General features: G+C 38.4%; 1 protein-coding gene across 4 annotated transcripts in view; it reads left to right on the top strand.

The window, feature by feature from the left end:
* LOC106086062 (guanine nucleotide-binding protein subunit gamma-e) overlaps positions 1-14,709 on the top strand; it is a 312,964-nt gene extending 298,255 nt beyond the window's left edge. For all 4 annotated transcript variants that reach the window (XM_013250583.2, XM_013250584.2, XM_013250585.2 and 1 more), the window contains one exon: positions 13,591-14,709. In XM_013250583.2, coding sequence (XP_013106037.1) covers positions 13,591-13,696 — 106 coding nt within the window. In that variant the 3' untranslated portion in view covers positions 13,697-14,709. The remainder of the gene's footprint in view (positions 1-13,590) is intronic.
* Positions 14,710-22,990: the final 8,281 nt, after the last annotated feature.

Here is a 22,990-nt window from a genome sequence, read left to right on the forward strand (position 1 = left end):
CAGCTAGAGCCATAGTGGAACAGTGGGTGTGTGGTTCTATATTGAGAAAACAGGGACTATGATCTGTTGCCGACTGCCTGACCATAATACCCACCTGGCCCCGGAGACCACTGCGATCATGGAATTGGTGTTAACTCGTAGACGTCGAGTGTTAAACTGACCTTCAGGTCTTAAATAATCTGGGCTGTGTTGCCACCAACAGTCTTGGTGTGACAGAAGGGGTTGACGCCTTCTCTGAGGATTGTACGATCCTCCCAGCGGGAATAAAAGGGCAAACGAACTTTTTGGCCGTAGGGGCCAGAGAATTGCATCCTTGTCTTCGGATGAAGAGCTTTCTAGCAATGCATCTCAAATGTCGTTAGCTATATAAAAAGCGTTAACTTTTCTAATTTTTATACCCTCCACCGACGGATGGGGGTATATTCATTTTTTCATTCCGTTTGCAATACATCGAAATATCCATTTCTGACTCTATAAAGTATATATATACCTGATCAGCGTAAAAATCTAAAACGATCTAGCCATGTCCGTCCGTCTGTCTGTTGAAATCACGCTACAGTCTTTAAAAATAAAGATATTGGGCTGAAACTTTGCACAGATTCTTTTTTTAGTCCTCAAACAGGTTAAGTTCGAAGATGGGCTATATCGGACTATATCTTGATATAGCCCCCATAGAGACCGAACCGCCGAGTTAGGGTCTTAGTCCTATAAAAGCCACATTTAATATCCGCCCTTCGACATCCTTCTTTAATTTGGCCAAGATCGGTCCGGATATATCCGATTATCCGATTTAACTGAAATTTTACTCAGTGTCTTATGTAAGACTTTTCGATACCCGTGTCGTATATGGTTCATATCTGTTTATTTTTAGATATAGCTACTGAAAAGACCAGTATTTTGTTATACACAATTGAACAAAGATTTGTACTACTAAATGCGCCTTTTATGGCCCCAAAACCTTGTATCGAGAGATGGGTCTATATGACAGCTATATCCAAATCTGGACCGATCCGTGCCAATTTGAAGAGGAATGTCGAAGGGTCCAACACAACTCACTGTCCCAAATTCCGGCGACATCGAAATATAAATGCGCCTTTTATGGGCTCAAAACCTTAAATCGACAGATCGGTCTATATGGCAGGCATATCCAAATCTGGACCGATTTGTGCCTTATTGCAGAGGTATATCGAAGGGCTTAACTTAACTAACTGTCCCAAATTTCGGCGACATCGGACAATAAATGAGCCTTTTATGGGACCAAAACCTTAAATCGAGAGATCGGTCTATATGGCAGCAATATACAAATCTGAAGCGATCTGGGCCAAATAAAAAAACGATGTCGACTGGCCTAACACAACTCACTGTCCCAAATTTCGGCGACATCGAACAATAAATGTGCCTTTTGTGGGCTCAAAACCTTATATCGACGGATCGGTCTATATGGCAGCTATATCCAAATCTGGACCGATCTGTGGACTGAATTTAACTCACTGTCCCAAATATCGGCGACATCGGACAATAAATGCGCCTTTAATCTGCTTAAGATCTTAAATCGAGATATCGGTCTAAATGGCAGCTATACCCAAATCTGGACCAATCAGGGCCAAATTGAAGGAGGGTGTCGAACACAACTCACTGTCCCACATTTTTGCACAATCAGATAATAAATGTGACTTTTATGGGCCTTTGACCCTAAATAGGATGATCGGTCTACATGACAGCTATATCCAAATCTAGGCCGATCTGAGCCAAATTGACGAAGGATGTCTAAGGGCCTAACGCAGCCCTCTATCCTAAATTTCAGCAAAATCGGATAATAAATGTGACTTTTGTGGGCCAAGACCCTTAATCGGCGGATCGGTCTATATGGGGGCTATATCAAGATATAGTCCGATATAGCTCATCTTCGAAGCTAACCTACTTATGGACAAAAACAGAATCTGTGCAAAGTTTCAGCTAAATATCTCTATTTTTAAAGACTGTAGCGTGATTTCAACAGACAGACGGACGGACATGTCTAAATCGTCTTAGATTTTTACGCTGATCAAGAATATATATACTTTATAGGGTGGGAAATGGATATTTCGATATGTTGCAAAGGGAATGACAAAATTAATATACCCGCATCGTTCGGTAGTGGGTATAAAAAAGCTATTTAATAATGGGGTAAGAATATATCTTAAATTCAGCAACTAGTATTCGCAGGTTGCACCACCCTATAGACCTTAAACACAAACCAATGGGGACAATATGAAAGCATTGAATATGATCTCGAGCTGGAATATGTTCAAAAAATCACAATAGTATAAAATTTTACTTGAATTTATAGATAAAATATGGAGAAAACAGTCTCTAACAAGTGGGGATGAGCTAAAGTCGGGCGAAGCCGACCTTTTGATACCCTACCCAACATAGGACATGCAGACTAATTCGTCGAACTTAAAATTTGCTTAAATTTGATATGTAGAATTTCGATCAAAATTGGAACATATTGTAGGAGCCGTAGAGTCAATCGTTGGGCAAATTTTTGAGAAGATCGATTGATAAATGGGTTAGCAAAGGCCTTAAAAGTGAAAATCGGGAGATACACATATATGGAATCTAAAACTGAACAAATTTCTATGAAATTCATCAGTCATCAGAAGAGAACCCTTCGTGCAAAATATATATGAGAGCTATATTTAAATCAGAACCGATTTCTATTAAATTCAAAAGCAATACCGGCATTCATAAGGGAATATTTTGTGCCAATTTTCGTGTGAATCGTTTAACAAATGATCAAGTTATTGAAATGCTAGTCCATATCGATTTCCGATTTATATGAACTTCACCAATAATGTCGAGACTTTTAAGAAAATTCCCTCGTGCAAAATTTCGTGAGAATTGGTTTACAAATGACGATGTTATAGCAATTTTAGTCCAAATGGAAGCTATATCTAAATCTGAGCTGATTGCTATGAAAATCATTTACAATGTCGAGACCTATAAGGGAATCACTCGTGCAGAATTTCGTTAGAATCGGTTTACAAATAACGATATAAATGCAATTTTAGTCCAAATCGGACGAACATATATATGGATGCTATATCTAAATCTATGCTGATTGCTATTAAATTCATTTACAATGTCGAGACCTATAAGAGAATCACTCGTGCAGAATTTCATGAAATTCGGTTAACAAATGACAATATAATTGCAATTTTAGTCCAAATCGGACGAACATATATATGGGAGCTATATCCAAATCTGAACCGATTTTTTCCAATTTCAATAGGTTTTGTCTCTAGGCGCAAGAAAATGCTTGTGCCAAATTTGAGGAGGATCTGATAAAAATTGCAACCTGTACTTTGTACACAAATTAACATGGACAGACATACTGACAGATTGATGGACAGACAGCCATAGCTAAATCGATTCTGAAAGTGATTCTGAGTCGATTGGCTTACTTATCAATGGGTCCAGCCCTATTCCTACTGGGTGTTACAAACAAATTCACTAAGTTAAAATACCCTGTACCACAGTAGTGGTGTAGGGTTCCATTAAAGAGAAAAAATTTATTTTCACACACGCATTCGCATTTAAACGTGTATTGAGAAGAAAACATCATGAATAACTAAAATAATACAATTTTTGAAATGAAATTTTTCTTCTTTCCAAAACTTTGCTAACAAGTTCTATTGGACATATAAAAAGTTTTATTTTTTTCTTTCTTCTTTCAAAACATCTGCCAGCTACTCAAAATCCAACAACAACAAAAAAATAAAAGGCTCAAAAACACTTGAAGCAATTTAACTGCGACCATGACTATTTTTGGAAATCTACTACAAGTGCGGTAGCATAACAAAATTTGTTTTGGCAGTAGCATTCATTTGTATGCAGTAGTATATCCTTGCCAGCATGTGACAAACTAGGAAAAATGAAAGTGATCCAAGTGCTTGATGGCAATGTGGAACATTTGTGGTCATACCAAGTGGGACACAGCGTGTGACCAACTAGTTAACAATATTCCATTTCACTTCAATTATCCCTAGTGATGTTGTTGCTACTTCTGCTGCTGCTGCTGCGTGACAGCAATAACGAAAGCTTAGAAACTTTGCACAATGTTGAGGTTTTTATGGAAAAAGTTATTTCATGTGGAAATATTTTATGCAATGTGGTTGTAGTTGTTGTTGGTTTTGTTAACAAATCTTTATATGGGGTGTAGAGAAATGTAGTACGGTTGAGATATAGAATTCTTAGAAAACAAAAAGAAAAATAAAATTTTTCTTTAAAATGGGATGATTTGTAGTTTAAAATTATTAAAACTCAATATCGTTGCATTAGGGTTTATGAAGCAAGGTCTTGGCCAAATCAAAAAGCTTCCAAAATAATATGAGTGCCAAGTGGAAGACTACTGAGAGGAAGACTTGGGCAGAATACTTTTCATTACCCAAATACGTAGAAGACTTTGAATGAAATGCCATTGAGGGATTACAAAAGAAACAGCATTGTCTTTGGTTGTCCGCTTCTAAAAAAGAAATCAGACCAAGAAAAACATTGGATGAGCTATAAGTCCATAAGTGCCAGTTTTCCGAGACGTGTAACGAAGAGAATAGAAGGCGAAAGACTAATTGAGGCTTTTGAGGAAAACTTATATACCACAGGATAAGAAGCAATAAGGTTGGTTCTAAATTGAATTATAGAGAGGAGCGAACGTTTTGTTTTTCGCTCCGCCAGATTATTCTGCAACTCGTAATTGTAACACAGAAAAATAATAACTCTAGGAAAAACCAACTACATCAAGTAAAGAGGCGGAGTCGAACTTTGGTTACCCACCACCTCGGGTATAATACGGTGAATAGCATAGCAGCTTTATCGAAATATGGTCCGATTTAAACCAAATTCGACACGGACATTGCGTGGTATAATAAGTATAAGTCATTGTTCAATTTTGTGGAACAAAATATTGGCCTTTTTGGTAGCCATATACAAATATAGCTCGATCGGAGCCATTTACGACAGGGATGTCGAAAAGTCCAATATAAGACACCGTGACAAGTTTCAGCGAAATCGGATTATAAATGTGCCTTTTATGGGGTCAAGACTTTCAATCGAGAGATCGGTCTATATGGCAGCTATATCCAAATCTGAATCAATCTGGGTTAAATTAAAGAAGGATGTTAAAGAGCCTAACACAACTCACTGTCCAAAATTTCGGCGACATCGGACAATAAATGCGCCTTTTATGGGCCCAAAACCCTAAACCGAGAGATCGGTCTATATGGCAGCTATATTGAAATCTGAACCGATCTTAGCCAACTAGAAGAGAGATGTCGAAGAGCATAACACAACTCCCTGTCCCAAATTTCGGCGTCATCGGACAATAAATGCGCCTTTCATGGACCCAAAACCCTAAATCGAGAGATCGGTCTATATGGCAGCTATACCCAAATCTGGACCGATCTGAGCCAAATTGAAGAACGATGTCGAAGCCCCTAACACAACTCACTGTCCAAAATTTTGGCAAAATCGGATAATAAATATGGCTTTTATGGGCCTTAAATCGGCGGATCGGTCTGTATAGGGATGAGAAATGCGCGCTCTATTAGCTCAAGAAGTCAAGATCCAAGATCGGATTATATGACAGCTATACCAGATTATAAACCGATTTGAATCATACTAAACACAGCTGTTGGAAGTGATACCAAAACACTATGTGAAAAAATTCAATCAAGTCGGTCGGGAATTGCGCCCCCTAGAGTCTCAAGAAATCAAGACCCAAAATCGGTTTATATGGCAGCTATATCAGGTTATGGACTGATTTGAACCATACTTTCCACAATTGTTGGAAGTAATAACAAAACACCACGTGCAAAATTAGCCCAAATCTTATTAGAATTGCGCCCTCTAGTGGCTTAAGAAGTCAAGATCCAAGATCGGTTTATATGGCAGGTTATGGACCGATTTGAACCATACTAAGCACATTTGTTGGAAGTCATAACAAAACACCTTATGTCAAATTAGCCAAATCGGATAAGAATTGCGCCCTCTAGGGCTCAAGAAGTCAAGATCCAAGATCGGTTTATATGGCAGCTATATCAAATCATGGACCGATCCACAACCCCAACCGACCTACACTGATATGAAGTATTCGTACAAAATTTCAAGTGGCTAGCTTCGAAAGTTAGCGTGATTACGACAGACAGACGGGACAGACATTGGATAGATCGACTTAAAATGTTGACAGACGGAAGGATGGACGGACGGACGGACAAACGGATGGGCGGACGGACGGATGGACGGACGGATGGACGGACGGATGGACGGACGGACGGACAAACGGATGGGCGGACGGACGGATGGACGGACGGATGGACGGACGGATAGACGGACGGATGGACGGACGGATGGACGGATGGATGGACGGACGGATGGACGGACGGATGGACGGACGGATGGACGGACGGATGGACGGACGGACGGATGGACGGACGGACGGATGGACGGACGGATGGACGGACGGATGGACGGACGGATGGACGGACGGATGGACGGACGGATGGACGGACGGATGGACGGACGGATGGACGGACGGATGGACGGACGGATGGACGGACGGATGGACGGACGGATGGACGGACGGATGGACGGACGGATGGACGGACGGATGGACGGACGGATGGACGGACGGATGGACGGACGGACGGATGGACGGACGGATGGACGGACGGATGGACGGACGGATGGACGGACGGATGGACGGACGGATGGACGGACGGATGGACGGACGGATGGACGGACGGATGGACGGATGGACGGATGGACGGATGGACGGACGGATGGACGGACGGATGGACGGACGGATGGACGGACGGATGGACGGACGGATGGACGGACGGATGGACGGACGGATGGACGGACGGATGGACGGACGGATGGACGGACGGATGGACGGACGGATGGACGGACGGATGGACGGACGGATGGACGGACGGATGGACGGACGGATGGACGGACGGATGGACGGACGGATGGACGGACGGATGGACGGACGGATGGACGGACGGATGGACGGACGGACGGATGGACGGACGGATGGACGGATGGACGGACGGATGGACGGACGGATGGACGGACGGATGGACGGACGGATGGACGGACGGATGGACGGACGGATGGACGGACGGATGGACGGACGGATGGATGGACGGATGGACATAGCTAGATCGACTCAGAGCGTCGAGACGATCAGGAATATATACACTTTATGGAGTCTTAGACGAATATTTCTAAGTGTTACAAACGTAATGACATGATTAGTATACCCTCATCCTATGGTGGGAGGCCACCGTAGTGCAGAGGTTACTATGTCCGCCTATGACTCTGAACTACTGGATTCGAATCCTGGCGAGACTATCAGGAAAAATGTTCTACGGTGGTTTTCCCCTCCTAATGCTGGTTGGTTTGGTTGTTTGTTTATTCGTGGGTATGTAAGTTTGTTCCTGATAGACTCTAAAAACGATTTTCTTGAAATTTGTTCAGATATCGGAAGCAAGGCGGACCCTCCCCCTTACGCCAAAAGTACGACCCAAAAATGAAAATTTGCCGATCGCGACAATATGGGACTTAAACGAAGAGTCTTCAGGAGTAGAGTACGAATTTTCTAATTAAAAATGGGATCCAAGTAACTAGTGGGCCGGGCCGTCCCCAAAACCTCCCAAAAATAGGTTTATTAAACGATTATGACAATATGGGGCTCGAATGAAATATATTCGGGACTATATCACGGATATGGTCAGGAAGGAGTTATAGGCTATATAATTTGTTGATATTGGAAGGGGGCGGACCCTCCCCCGTTACCCTAAAAACACAATCAAAATCAAAAGTGGACCGATAGGGACAATATGGATATCAAATAAAAGGTATTGGAGAGAAGAATATGAATATGGTATCAAATATTGGGTCCAAATACCCCATCCCTAAAACTTACCCAAACAAAGATATTCGACGTACATATCAATGTGGGACTCAAACGAAAGGTATTCGGGAGTAGACTACGAATATAACATAAAAAATGAGGTCAACATAATTGGAGATCGCCCCACCCCGAAAAAAGTCCCACAAATGGAAAAATTATTTGATCATAGCTAGATGAGAGTCAAATGAGAGATCTTTGGGAGCAGATTGCGAATATGACATAAAAATGTGTGTCCCAGAATCTAGATGGTGCTTTACTTCCTAAAATCGGCTCCAATGGGTTATTTGACCCTTTAAAACAATGGGCATCAAATGAGAAATATTTTTGAGTTAAGTGCGTCATTCAAATTTGTGTTCAAGTTGCAGATGGGGGTGGCACGCAACCCTCCTATAAACCAAACCACTGTTAACATCAATCATGACAATACGGGGTTAATTTAAAGGTTGTGGACTGAAGTCTATTTTCTTTATTCCGCTCATATATCTAGCGGACCACCTCACTCCTAAACAGTTGATCAATCATAATGATTTGACTCATACTAAACACAGCTGTTGGAAGTGATACCAAAACACTATGTGAAAAAATTCAATCAAGTCGGTCGGGAATTGCGCCCCCTAGAGTCTCAAGAAATCAAGACCCAAAATCGGTTTATATGGCAGCTATATCAGGTTATGGACTGATTTGAACCATACTTTCCACAATTGTTGGAAGTAATAACAAAACACCACGTGCAAAATTAGCCCAAATCTTATTAGAATTGCGCCCTCTAGTGGCTTAAGAAGTCAAGATCCAATATCGGTTTATATGGCAGGTTATGGACCGATTTGAACCATACTAAGCACATTTGTTGGAAGTCATAACAAAACACCTTATGTCAAATTAGCCAAATCGGATAAGAATTGCGCCCTCTAGGGCTCAAGAAGTCAAGATCCAAGATCGGTTTATATGGCAGCTATATCAAATCATGGACCGATCCACAACCCCAACCGACCTACACTGATATGAAGTATTCGTACAAAATTTCAAGTGGCTAGCTTCGAAAGTTAGCGTGATTACGACAGACAGACGGGACAGACATTGGATAGATCGACTTAAAATGTTGACAGACGGAAGGATGGACGGACGGACGGACAAACGGATGGGCGGACGGACGGATGGACGGACGGATGGACGGACGGATGGACGGACGGACGGACAAACGGATGGGCGGACGGACGGATGGACGGACGGATGGACGGACGGATAGACGGACGGATGGACGGACGGATGGACGGATGGATGGACGGACGGATGGACGGACGGATGGACGGACGGATGGACGGACGGATGGACGGACGGACGGATGGACGGACGGACGGATGGACGGACGGATGGACGGACGGACGGATGGACGGACGGATGGACGGACGGATGGACGGACGGATGGACGGACGGATGGACGGACGGATGGACGGACGGATGGACGGACGGATGGACGGACGGATGGACGGACGGATGGACGGACGGATGGACGGACGGACGGACGGATGGACGGACGGATGGACGGACGGATGGACGGACGGATGGACGGACGGATGGACGGACGGATGGACGGACGGATGGACGGACGGATGGACGGACGGATGGACGGACGGATGGACGGACGGATGGACGGACGGATGGACGGACGGATGGACGGACGGATGGACGGACGGATGGACGGACGGATGGACGGACGGATGGACGGACGGATGGACGGACGGACGGATGGACGGACGGATGGACGGACGGATGGACGGACGGATGGACGGACGGATGGACGGACGGATGGACGGACGGATGGACGGACGGATGGACGGACGGATGGACGGACGGATGGACGGACGGATGGACGGACGGATGGACGGACGGATGGACGGACGGATGGACGGATGGATGGACGGACGGATGGACGGACGGACGGATGGACGGACGGATGGACGGACGGATGGACGGACGGATGGACGGACGGATGGACGGACGGATGGACGGACGGATGGACGGACGGATGGACGGACGGATGGACGGACGGATGGACGGACGGATGGATGGACGGATGGACATAGCTAGATCGACTCAGAGCGTCGAGACGATCAGGAATATATACACTTTATGGAGTCTTAGACGAATATTTCTAAGTGTTACAAACGTAATGACATGATTAGTATACCCTCATCCTATGGTGGGAGGCCACCGTAGTGCAGAGGTTACTATGTCCGCCTATGACTCTGAACTACTGGATTCGAATCCTGGCGAGACTATCAGGAAAAATGTTCTACGGTGGTTTTCCCCTCCTAATGCTGGTTGGTTTGGTTGTTTGTTTATTCGTGGGTATGTAAGTTTGTTCCTGATAGACTCTAAAAACGATTTTCTTGAAATTTGTTCAGATATCGGAAGCAAGGCGGACCCTCCCCCTTACGCCAAAAGTACGACCCAAAAATGAAAATTTGCCGATCGCGACAATATGGGACTTAAACGAAGAGTCTTCAGGAGTAGAGTACGAATTTTCTAATTAAAAATGGGATCCAAGTAACTAGTGGGCCGGGCCGTCCCCAAAACCTCCCAAAAATAGGTTTATTAAACGATTATGACAATATGGGGCTCGAATGAAATATATTCGGGACTATATCACGGATATGGTCAGGAAGGAGTTATAGGCTATATAATTTGTTGATATTGGAAGGGGGCGGACCCTCCCCCGTTACCCTAAAAACACAATCAAAATCAAAAGTGGACCGATAGGGACAATATGGATATCAAATAAAAGGTATTGGAGAGAAGAATATGAATATGGTATCAAATATTGGGTCCAAATACCCCATCCCTAAAACTTACCCAAACAAAGATATTCGACGTACATATCAATGTGGGACTCAAACGAAAGGTATTCGGGAGTAGACTACGAATATAACATAAAAAATGAGGTCAACATAATTGGAGATCGCCCCACCCCGAAAAAAGTCCCACAAATGGAAAAATTATTTGATCATAGCTAGATGAGAGTCAAATGAGAGATCTTTGGGAGCAGATTGCGAATATGACATAAAAATGTGTGTCCCAGAATCTAGATGGTGCTTTACTTCCTAAAATCGGCTCCAATGGGTTATTTGACCCTTTAAAACAATGGGCATCAAATGAGAAATATTTTTGAGTTAAGTGCGTCATTCAAATTTGTGTTCAAGTTGCAGATGGGGGTGGCACGCAACCCTCCTATAAACCAAACCACTGTTAACATCAATCATGACAATACGGGGTTAATTTAAAGGTTGTGGACTGAAGTCTATTTTCTTTATTCCGCTCATATATCTAGCGGACCACCTCACTCCTAAACAGTTGATCAATCATAATGACCTAACAGGACGCTGTGTGCTATAATTAATTTGGGGACATAAACTAATGTAGGCCGCCATACCCCCAAAGTTATGACGTTCAGTGTGATAGGAAGAGTTGCAAACCTTAACGTCAAGGTGGCCGCCATGCATCGATAAGGGGCCTTCTTCTCCTAGACAAGTCCAAACGATGTGCTGCTGGGCAACACTTTTTTTGTTCATCCGGGGCGACATGAAACGCACAACTTTTAAGTTGTTTTACTAATATTTTGAGTTTTATAGTCTACATCTTTCCTTTGTCGATGGCATCCTTCTTACACTGCACGATTGTTCGTGACCTTAGTCTCCTGGTTTTTATTGCCCTTAAGGTAATTTTACTGTCCTTAAAGATGTTCACAATCGACGTCCTCGCGTTAGCACCACACGCATTCCGTGTTCGCCCGAATCTCCGCCTGTAGGACCGTATTCAGGTCAGGCAGTCTAAAACAGATCTCAGTCCCTGGGTTTTAAATATAGACCCCCAGACCCACACTGTCCTCTAGATTTGAACCATTCGTGTAACATGATCTTCCAGATGGTACTGCTAGGGTTCCGTCAATCCAAGAGTGTACCGTTGGCAGCAATGCCTCACACTCGATCTCAAGGTTCAACTCATGGATCCGATCGGAAACCTCTTCCCTTCTTTCCAGTTTTCCTATCGTCGCCTCGAAAACAGATCTCAGTCCCTGGGTTCTCAATGTAGACCCCCAGGCCCACTCTGTCCTCTAGATTTGAACCATTCGTGTAACATGATCTTCCAGATGGTATTACTAGGGTTCCGTACATCCGAGAGTATGCCTCTGGCAGCAATGCCTAGCACTCGATCTCAAGGTTCAGGTATCCGATCGGAAACCTCTTCCCTTCCTCCCAGTTTTCCTATCGTCGCCTCGATTATACCGCGATCGTATGTGCTGCTCCCATCCTTAATCCATTCTCCCATTGCCTTAAGTTTCAAAGCCGCAGTGGCTGCTTCATATTAAATCTGTATGTCAATGGGTCAGATATCCAGAATAGTCTCCAGTGCCCTAGAGGGCGTGGTCCTCACCGCTCGGTCTATGCCAAGACAGCGTGTTCTATGAACCTGTTGTATTATCCTTACCTTTCACTTTTTCTCCATAGCAGTCCACCAATTTACTGAGGCGTAAGTAAGTATTGGTGTTATCACGTTCCTGTAGAGCCAGTGGGCTATCCTCGGATTCAAGCCCCATGTAGAACCTATGGCAACATCTGTGAGCCTTCTCAGTACACTCCTGAATGTAACACTTCCAATTCAATTTCCTGTCCAAGACCACACCTAAGTATTAGTGTAGGTCGGTTGGGATTGTAAATGGTGCCATATCGGTTCATGATTTGATCTTCTAGGGGGCGCATTTCTTATCGGATTTTACCGATCGCGAATCTTGACTTCTTGAGCCTATACAAGTGGCAATTTTTAGTCCGGCTGAAGTTTTGCATGTAGTGTTCTGTAGTGGGGCTTCCAACAACTATGCCAAGTACGGTCAAAATCGGTCTATAGCATGATATATTGGGTTGCCCAAAAAGTAATTGCGGATTTTTCATATAGTCGGCGTTGACAAATTTTTTCACAGCTTGTGACTCTGTAATTGCATTCTTTCCTCTGTCAGTTATCAGCTGTTACTTTTAGCTTGCTTTCGAAAAAAAGTGTAAAAAAGGATATTTGATTAAAGTTCATTTTAAGTTTTATTAAAATGCATTTACTTTCTTTTAAAAAATCCGCAATTACTTTTTGGACAACCCAATAGCTCCCATACCGATCTCACGATGATATGTTTTGAGCCTCTAGAGGGAGCTATTGTGATTCGATTTGAATGAAATTTTGCTTGCCTGCTTGCTTAATATGATCCGAATCGATCGATAACCTGATGTAGCTTCCATGTAGGCAGATCTCCCGATTTTATTTCTTGAGCCTCTACAGTGCGCAATTCTTATCAGATTGGGGCACAATGACTTCCACTTTGGTCTCCAACATCCAAACCAAGTGTTGACCCAAATCGGTTCATGACTTGGTATAGCTCCAAAAACTAAGCAATTTTTGTCTATTATCGTTTGTTTGCTTATAAAAAGATATCGGACAAAGAACTTGACAAATGCGGTTCATGGTGGAGGGTATATAAGATTCGTTCCGGCCGAACTTAACAATCTTCTGCTTGTTTATATTTTAAGATGTATTCTTTTGTATTAAATTGTAATAATAATTTTTCATTTTTCTTTAATTTTTTTTTCCAGAATGCGTGCTTTTGTCGAGGAGAATGAAAAAAATGACCCATTGATAAATGCCCCAGATAAAAAGAATAATCCGTGGGCCGAAAAGGGCAAATGTGTCATTATGTAATATTATCGTAAACCACAAAAATACCCCAACATAAAACATCAACAACTACAACAGCAACAACAACAATATAATAACTATCAATACCAAGAACAACAACAACAGCAACCACTTACTAGATATCCTAGTCAAAACAATAGTAACAACAACAGCAGAAGACTCATAGATAATTCTCTATTAGAATCAGCCGATGAACTAGTTGATCATGCTACTACTACAACTAACTATATATACAACTCCCTAGATCCAAATGACAGCAACAACCAAAATGTCTACCAAGCCATTGGTGATGATGAGGAACAACAACCATTGCTGCAAACAGGCCAATTAGGCCTGGCAACACATCACCATCAAACGGCAGCAACTTCTTCCTCCTCCTCCGCCTCCTCCCCATTTGTTTATCATACCGAAGAGTTTTATAAAAATAATAATTACTACTACTACAATTACAATTTGAATTATCATGAAATCGAAGAAGGACCCTCAAGGACAAATCAACTGTTCCAAAAACTGAAGAGGCGAACACAGCGAGAATTATTGCAATGGCCCATGCTGCAACAGCTTTTGCTACTGGTCATATGGGTGCAGGCGAAATTTTGGCAAATCTACTATGACTTCATAATGAGAATAAAAAATTGAGGCAGATGTATGTGCCGCTGGGAGATGCTAAGCTTGGCACATTGCTAAATTCAAAACTGATGTTAAGTATGAGACCTTTAAAGTATATATTTTTTTTTTTTTTTGTTTTTTTCTCTCGAAATTACAAAATTCTTCTTCATAAGCATAAGTTTAACTCTTAAGTGTAATTTTTAACAATATTATCTACTAATATTATCAGAATAACCAGATACTATAACCACCACAATAATGATGACAAACATTTCTTATTATATCAAATCAAAATTTGCAACAAATCAATAACAACAACAGCTACAACAACAAAAGAAACAAATTACCAATAAAAATTCCACATTAAGGAAAATTCGGAAAAAATACAAAAAAAAACAAACTCTTCATATTTTGGCATTTTTTATTTCAAACTCTATTTTCTCTCTCTCTCGCTCTCCCTAAACCAAAACCAAACCCCTTGATTTGTTTTATAAGCATCGTTATCATTTTCTCGAAAAGACAAAAACCAAACGCCCCCCAGAAAAAAAAAATCTCATTATAACGCCGTAGTAAGCATTGAATCATTAAAACAAAACTTTGCTTTACTTTTTATCTTAGTGACCATCATCTTCATTAGAAATCATCATCAATCTCATCATCGCCTCATCTCATCTCTTCACAGTAAAAAAAAGATACTAACAAAACATATTGGCCTCTAAAACAAAGAAAAGTAACAACTAACCAACCAAAAAAAAACATAACAGGAAACCCACCCTGATCTCTACAAGAACAAAAACCTTAGTAGTATGACTTAGCAAAAAACCAAAAACAAAGAAACTAACGTTTCTTTATGAACCACAGATTTAAAACATATATATTTTTAAAAGAAACTTTTAAACAGTAACAAAACCCCACATACTAAACGCCTAACAAAACAACTCCGTTACCAACAACATTATTACCACCACCACTAGTATGCTACTCTGTATCCCCTTAAAAGACATGATCCAAATAGTTTTCTTCGTTTATAAAGGTTTCCTTTGGACCTAAAACAAAAAACAAAAAACTTATCTGCCAAAAACTATGGTTTATTATTAGGCTATACATATTACTTTCTTATATTACCATATGATTTTATATACAAAAGGTATACCTTTCCTCCTCCCCAAAAGCAAAAAATAACAAAAATCAACAAACGCTACTCAAAACAAATGCTACATTTATATATAACATATATTGTTTTTGTTAACTAAAAAAAAACACACACAAATTAACTACTATGTAGTGTAAAATGATTATGGAAACTAACTTTAATTCATGGTAAAAGCTTATAAATTATCATAATATCATTATTAAACTTCATCTAAAAGGTAAGTGAAATATGGGAATTTTAATGAATTTATAACATCTTAATAGAATATTTTGTTTAAAAGAGAAGGCAATTTGAATTTTCAAAATCCATAGAGATTTGTAGAAGTTATGGGGGATTTATGGAAAATAGTCAAAAATTAATATCACTTATACGCTAAGGTGGCCTGAAATTAAAATTTCAATTTTAAACCTTTTTAACAATGAATTTTTAAGAATTTTTTAATGTTATTATATGGAAACAACATCGTGCCACACTTCAGCATAAACATTTCAATTACTCAGCATATTAAATACAGAAAAAAACAAAAATATCATTAATTGAAGCTGGTAAAGAATTAAAAAAAAAAGCTTAGTTGTAATTATATTTTGGATATTAAAACAGCAAAATATAAGCTCGGAATTTCTTTGAGAGGCAAGTCAGTTTTGTTTTCAAACAAAAACATTTTAAATTTTCAATATCCCTTGAAATTTAAAAAGGGTATGGAAGTTTTACTCAAAATAGTCCATAATTAATGTCAATCATACGCTATGGTGGCCAAAAACTAAGAATCACGTTTAAACCAGTTTAAATGAATGAAACTTAAGGCGATTTTTTCGAAACTCATACGGGAACAGCTTCCTCTCCCTCCAATTATGTGAATTTGAAACTCTAATTGATCTTTGTGGGAAAAAAATCAATATTAAGCATACGACCTGGTAAACAAAATAAAATTTACAAGGTTAGATTAATAAAACTTGAGACATTTTTTTTGAAAATCATTAGGGAACAACAACTTCTCATTGCAATCTTGTCAATTTAAAATTTCTCAATGTCCTATGCGAAAAAAATCGACAACAGGTATACGTCCTGGCAAAAAAGGTTGAACGCATGAGGATGCCATTATGGCAAATAGCTTTTTGTTTGCTCTTAAAAGGATATTAAAGCAGCATAGAATGAGCTTAGAATTAGTTTGATAGACAAATCTATTTTGTTTTCAAACAAAAACATTTAAAATTTTCAAAATCCCTTGAAATTTAAAAAAGTTATGGTAGTTTTACTCAAAATGGTCTGTCAGACAATACCAGGGCTCCATCAGATCAAAACAGTGCCGCTGGCAACAGGGCGAGGCCCTCGAACTTGAGTCCCGTCCGAGATATCCTAACCAAAACCGCTTCCAAACAGGTCTAGTTTGTAATTAGCGCCTCTATTATTCTGCGATGTTTTAAGCACGGTACTGTAGAGCCAATGAACTATCTTTGGATTCAGGCAAAATTTCAAGACTACGGACTGTCTACATAGCGATCGATATCTGTGAGCCTATTCAAAATCACTTCCAAGTGTATGACTTTGTCATAAATTGAACTAATTGTAGATAGAAAACGTGGCACCACGAATTGACCAAGTTTGGGCTGCCTTTTACTGTAGCAGACAGACTCCAGTCTTATCTAGATTAAAGTTCAGACCTTTAAGTCCAGCACAGTTGAGCGCAATCCCATTTCAGCTTTTCTACATACCTAATGCGAAATGTAACCTCTTTACAGACAAGTTAGAAATCTTTTCAGCTTGGATCCATATTCTCTATTAAAAATGGCCATAAATTACCCCATGCGATATGCCACTCTCTTCCATAGCCTCTTATGTCATGGAATACACAAATTATCCATCTGTTCTTTAACATTAGGCTTATTCAATCTCTAAGGACTCGATTCTTATGGAAATGGTCTAATGATTAGATCCGTCACTCCTGACATCGTAAAAAGTCGTCTCGATGTCAAACGAGTATATGACCTTGTCATAGATTGAAATCACTCAGCCCCTCGAATTGGCCAAATTTGATCTTCCCATTGTACAAGCAGATTTCAGTCTTATCTGGATTAAAGTTCAGACCCCTCCAGTCCAGCACAGTAGAACGCAAGCCCATTTTTACATAACCAATTCGGAATGCAAACTCTTTGAGGACAAGTTACAAACCTTTTTCATCAAGGACCCATATTCTCTATTAGTAGAGGACATAAAATACCCCGTGCGATATGCCACTCTCTCCCTCCCATAGTCTCTTATATCATGGAATACACAAATTATCCATCTGTTCTTTAGCATTAGGCTTAATCAGTCTCTAAGGATCGGATCCTTACAGAACTGGTCTAAGGATTATATCCATCAGTCCTAACACTGTAAAAAGTCCTCTCGATGTCAATGCATACCGCCCATGTGTACGTTTTGGCTTCAATAGATTTTTCTAACTTATGTACAAGGTAGTCTTCATCCAAAGTCCTTTGAACCAGGCGTGCTTCTTGTATCTGATCATCTCGCCGGTTACCCTTCTCCTTATCATGGTGTCTACTGTACGCTTCATGCGCTAGAGTAAAAATAAGGTCTTATACTTCTGCCTTGCCGGGATAGAATATAAAGACTATCTAAAATATATGATTCCAAATTTATTCCCTTTCGATGGATTTTTCGAATTTATGTACAAGGCTGTCTTCATCCAAAGTCCTTTGAGCCAGGGATGTTTCTTTTAACAGATCATCTTACAGGTTATCATTCGGTATCATGGTGTCTACTGTATGCTCCAAGCCCAAGAGTAGAAATAAGATCTATATACTACTGCTGTCGCATAAATTGCCTTGGCAGTTTAGAATATAAAGACTATCTAAGATTTTATGCTTCCAAATTTATACTCTTTCGATGTTTTTATTTCAATTGGAGTACAAATTTTTAAAGGCTGAAATGTCTTCTTGCAATTTCCGTTTAAATTTTTAAATTTTATTAAATTTTGTAAGAGTTATAATCCATTTTCTAAAACTACCCTATAATTAAAATAAATCATACGGAAGCCCAGCCATATAAGATTCAAAATGAAAGTAAAAGAAATTTATATCAATTGTATGATCAGCTAAAAATCCCCAATATTGCAGAAAATGATTTTGAAGAAAAAATGATTGCAATATATGCCTAGCTCAACAAGGCGTTATAAAGGAAAACATTGACATTTAAAGCAATTATTCTGGTTTTACTTTATTCTACTTCAATAAATCTACCGTATGGCAAAGATAGATATGCAGCAGATGTTGTTTTTATTAATTTCTAATACTGAATATTTCACTAGACATACAGTTTAGGATAGGTTGTTGGCTTAGAGTGGCAGTCCTTTACAGACTCACTTAGACAATTTTAAGTCCGTTGGTCTGTCACAGTAGCGACAGACCAAGGCTTCTGGCGGGAATCAAACCCACGACCCCTGCATTGGTAATCCAAGCAAGCTACCAACTCGGCTACCGGGGCTCCCCAATACTAGATTTACAAAAAAGTGGTAACTTTTTTTAAACAATATTTCAACATATGTTTTTTTTTATAAACCTAAATTTTAAACCTCCTAAATTTCAACCTTTTGAATTTTTAGTCCTTAACTAAGACACAAATTCTGAAAGATTGAGAGGTTTTCTTTCTAATTCCTTTTAAATTTTCATGTTCGAATAATTTTCAAAAGAGTTCTGGGCCATTTTCTAACCATACCCAATAATTAATATAAATCATACGCACTATGGTTCTATAAAGAAAATCAATAATAAACACTAAAAACCGCCATATAGAACCACCATAGTCATGGTAAATTAAAATAAACATGACCGAGAATTGTTCAGATTTTTTTTAATATTAATCATACGTCGTGTTCTCCCCATTATCTTGACAAATCAAAGAATGACAGAGATTGTTTAAAACATTTTTTAATATTAATCATACATTGTGTCTTCAGTTTCAATACTACAATACCAATATTTCACTTATCTTTACTATATTATTGCTAGGTTTATTTCTTTTTTAAGAGAATTTTGTTTTCTTTTAAATTTTTGGAACTTAACTTTTAAATTTTCCACAAAAAGGCTTTGTAGTAAATTTTTTTAAGTAGTTATTTAAAAGAAAATTTAGATGAATTTCTCTTTTGAGTAGGCCACATTGTATTATTTCCAGTAGATTTTTTTTAATATTTAAATTTTTCAAAAAAAAAAAAAAAACAAGAAATAAGAAAAATGAAAGTGAATAAAGAAACAAAAAGCAACAAGGATTGGAAACTGCTACAAACCAAGACCAGGAGAAGCTGATAAAGGAGCAGTCTGGAGCAAAAGGAGTAACGATTATCAGCTGAAACTTCAGCCAACTTTCTGGAAGAAAGAGCCATACTACAGGAAGGATAAGGCAAAACGACCATCAAATATATACATCTATATACATATATAGAAGAGAAACTATAAGAAAACAAAAATTTATGAATTTTTAAAAACCATATATTTTTTAAATTATTGCAAAAACGAACTCAAACTCCTTAACTAAAAACAAGCAAAACAAGTAAAAGGTAGCAAATAAAAAGCAAAATATTATTTTAGCTATAACTAAAAACAACCGCAACAACAACTATATGAATGAAAAGAAAACAAAAAACATTGAACAACAACAACGCAAAACCAAGAGTAGAGGACTAAAACTAGAGACAAATTGAATACCCCAACAAGCCCAACTTACCCTAAACATACATAGACATAGACATACAAAACTAAATGACAGCAGACCGAAAACCGCCTCTGACAACCACATCCTCTCAAAAACAACCTAAACAATTACCACTATGACAAACGAAAACATTTTTTAGTAGAAGTTTTAAATAACCAAATAAAAACAAAAAAAGCCAAAATAAATTAGAAAAATATTATAATAACAACAAGGAACTATTGAAATATATACATATTGAGAAAAAATATTATATAAAAACAGATCAGCTCTAAACTTTATACACACATCAAAGGAAAAAAAACACAAAACAAAACATTTAACAAACCTATATAAAAAAGGACTTGATTTAACAAAATAAACAAAAAAAGACAAAAGCTGATATAACTTCAAAGATATATTTAAAAAAAGGCGCTGACCTTCTGGTTTAACAAAATAAATAACAAAATATTAAGTATAATATTAGTTTACGTTTAACAAAAAAACATATAATAATCAAAGTACTCATAAATAAAATTATGAAAAAACAACAAATAGTTAAAAAAAAAAGATATGTCAAACAAAAAGAAAACACAGAAATACAAGATAATTGAAAAACATTAACGAGGAGGAAATAAAAAGCTTACAATTTGAACAAATAATAATAAAAATACGACAGAACATCGTCACCGAACAAATACAACTTGTTTCAATATTTTAGTAATTGTCAAAAAATATTAAACACAAAAATTTTCAAAACCTTATTTAAAATCTTAATTGTAAAATTAAAAAAAAACCGTAGTTTATTATAAATTTGATTATAAATATTAAGTTTTGATATTAAGTTTATAAATGTTTGGTTATAAATTAAGTTTCCAAATAACTCACCAAAACATTTTAACACAACAGTAGCATTCGAAAACAAAATATAAACAAAAACTAACATCAAGTAATAGTAGCAAATTACAAAAAAAAAATATGTTACACTTAATTTAAGTGCAGAACAGCATTCAGAAAAAACCAAATCAAACCCGGGAAATAACAAAAAAACTCTCAGGTTTCTTTGCAGGAAGCCTGAGTGAAACATAGATCCAGCAAGCTCATAAAATTATTAAAAAAATTGCTCATCAGTAGCAACAGCAACAACAACAATAGTATAATTTTCAAATCCAAAACATCTAGGGATGGAGTTAATCATAACCAGCAGAAAAAAGCTTTGCAAACAGCTGTTTCCAAAAGCTCAGCAAAAGCTTTTTTAAGAAAGTTCTGCAAAAAGTTTTTAAAGCTCTACAAAAAGCTTTTTAAAAGCTTTGCAACAGTTTTTTTCAAAAAGTTCTGCTAAAAGCTTTTAGAAAAAGCTCTGCAAAAAGCTTTTTAAAAGTTACTGGGATATGATCCAACAAAAAAAAAAGGTTCAACAATAGCCAAAAAAACAAATAATTTATAAAGTAAAGCTTTGGCAAAAGCTTTTGCCCATTTAAAACGGATCTAGGGAATATATGCAAACAGAAATTTGAAAACAAAAACTTAATTACATCAACATCAAGGGAAAGAGCAAAAAATGACTCAAAACCCAAACATCAACAAGCAACCAACTATTAGGAGGAGAAAACGAGGATCACTCGTAGTTATGACAGCCAATGATCAAACCGCAGCTCATAGACTTTGAAAAGCTTTCGTTGTATGTAAGCAAAAATGAAAAGCCAGCATTATTAATAAGAAGCAAAAGCTTAAAGTCAAAAATTCCTTCGCGAAAGGCTTTAAGTAAAGAAGAAGCAAAAGCCTAAAGTCAAAAATTCCTTCGCGAAAGGCTTTAAGTAAAGAAGAAGCAAAAGCCTAAAGTCAAAAATTCCTTCGCGAAAGGCTTTAAGTAGGAAAAAAAAGGCTTTCTTCAGACTGCAAGTGTGCTTAAAATTGAGGAACACCACTTCATAGAGCTTATAAAAGCGATGATGTTTGTTCTAAGATCAACTGCTTAAAATTGAAAGTTAACAGTGGTAAAAAGCTTTCTAAGGCTAATGATTATACACTGATCTAAATTGGAAAAGGCTTTCTTGAGAGTAAAACAGTTGTTAGAAGCTTCCACTTACAAAACTTCACTACAAAGATCCTATAAAAGCTTTCTGTGGTTTAGAAAGACAAATATTTGTGTAACAGATTCTCGGTAAAACAGCAGGAAAATGAGTAAAAGTTATCAGTGGTAAAAGCTTTCTAAGGCTAATGAGTGTACCCTGAAATAAATTGGAAAAGGCCTTCTTGAGAGTAAAACTGTTGTTAAAAGCTTCCACTTCCACAACTTCACTGCAAGGATCTAATAACAGCTTTCAGTTGTTTTGAAAGACAAATATTTGTGAAACAGATACTCGGTAAAGCAACAGGAAAAGGAGTAGAAGCTGTCAGTGGTAAAAAGCTTTACATAGGGCTTTTTAAAAATCTTTACAATGAATTTTTTTTTTAAATCTATACAAAGAGCTTTTACAGAGATATACACAGAGCTTTTATAAAAGACTTGAAGTCTTTTGAAGTGGTTTAGCAAAAAGCTGTTGAAAAGAGATTTTTATTTTATTCGAAACGTTTAAGAGCTTTTATAAAAATCTTAAAGTAAAAGCTTTTGTGAATTTTTATATGTATAAATAGCTTTCAACAATAAAACGTTTAATGGAGATTTTCTAAAAAGATTTTAAAGGCTTTTATGAAAAGCTCTTAAAAGGAATTTTTTAAGGAGTTTTAATAAAAAGCTTTTGTAAAAACCTTTCAAAATATCTCAAAACACATATTATAAAAATCTTTACAAACCTTTCAAGTTTAAGGCTAAAGCTTTTCATGTTAAATATTTTTTTCGAAAGCTTTTC

This window comes from Stomoxys calcitrans, chromosome 3 (assembly GCF_963082655.1).
Source record: "Stomoxys calcitrans chromosome 3, idStoCalc2.1, whole genome shotgun sequence".
Taxonomy (NCBI): domain Eukaryota; kingdom Metazoa; phylum Arthropoda; class Insecta; order Diptera; family Muscidae; genus Stomoxys; species Stomoxys calcitrans.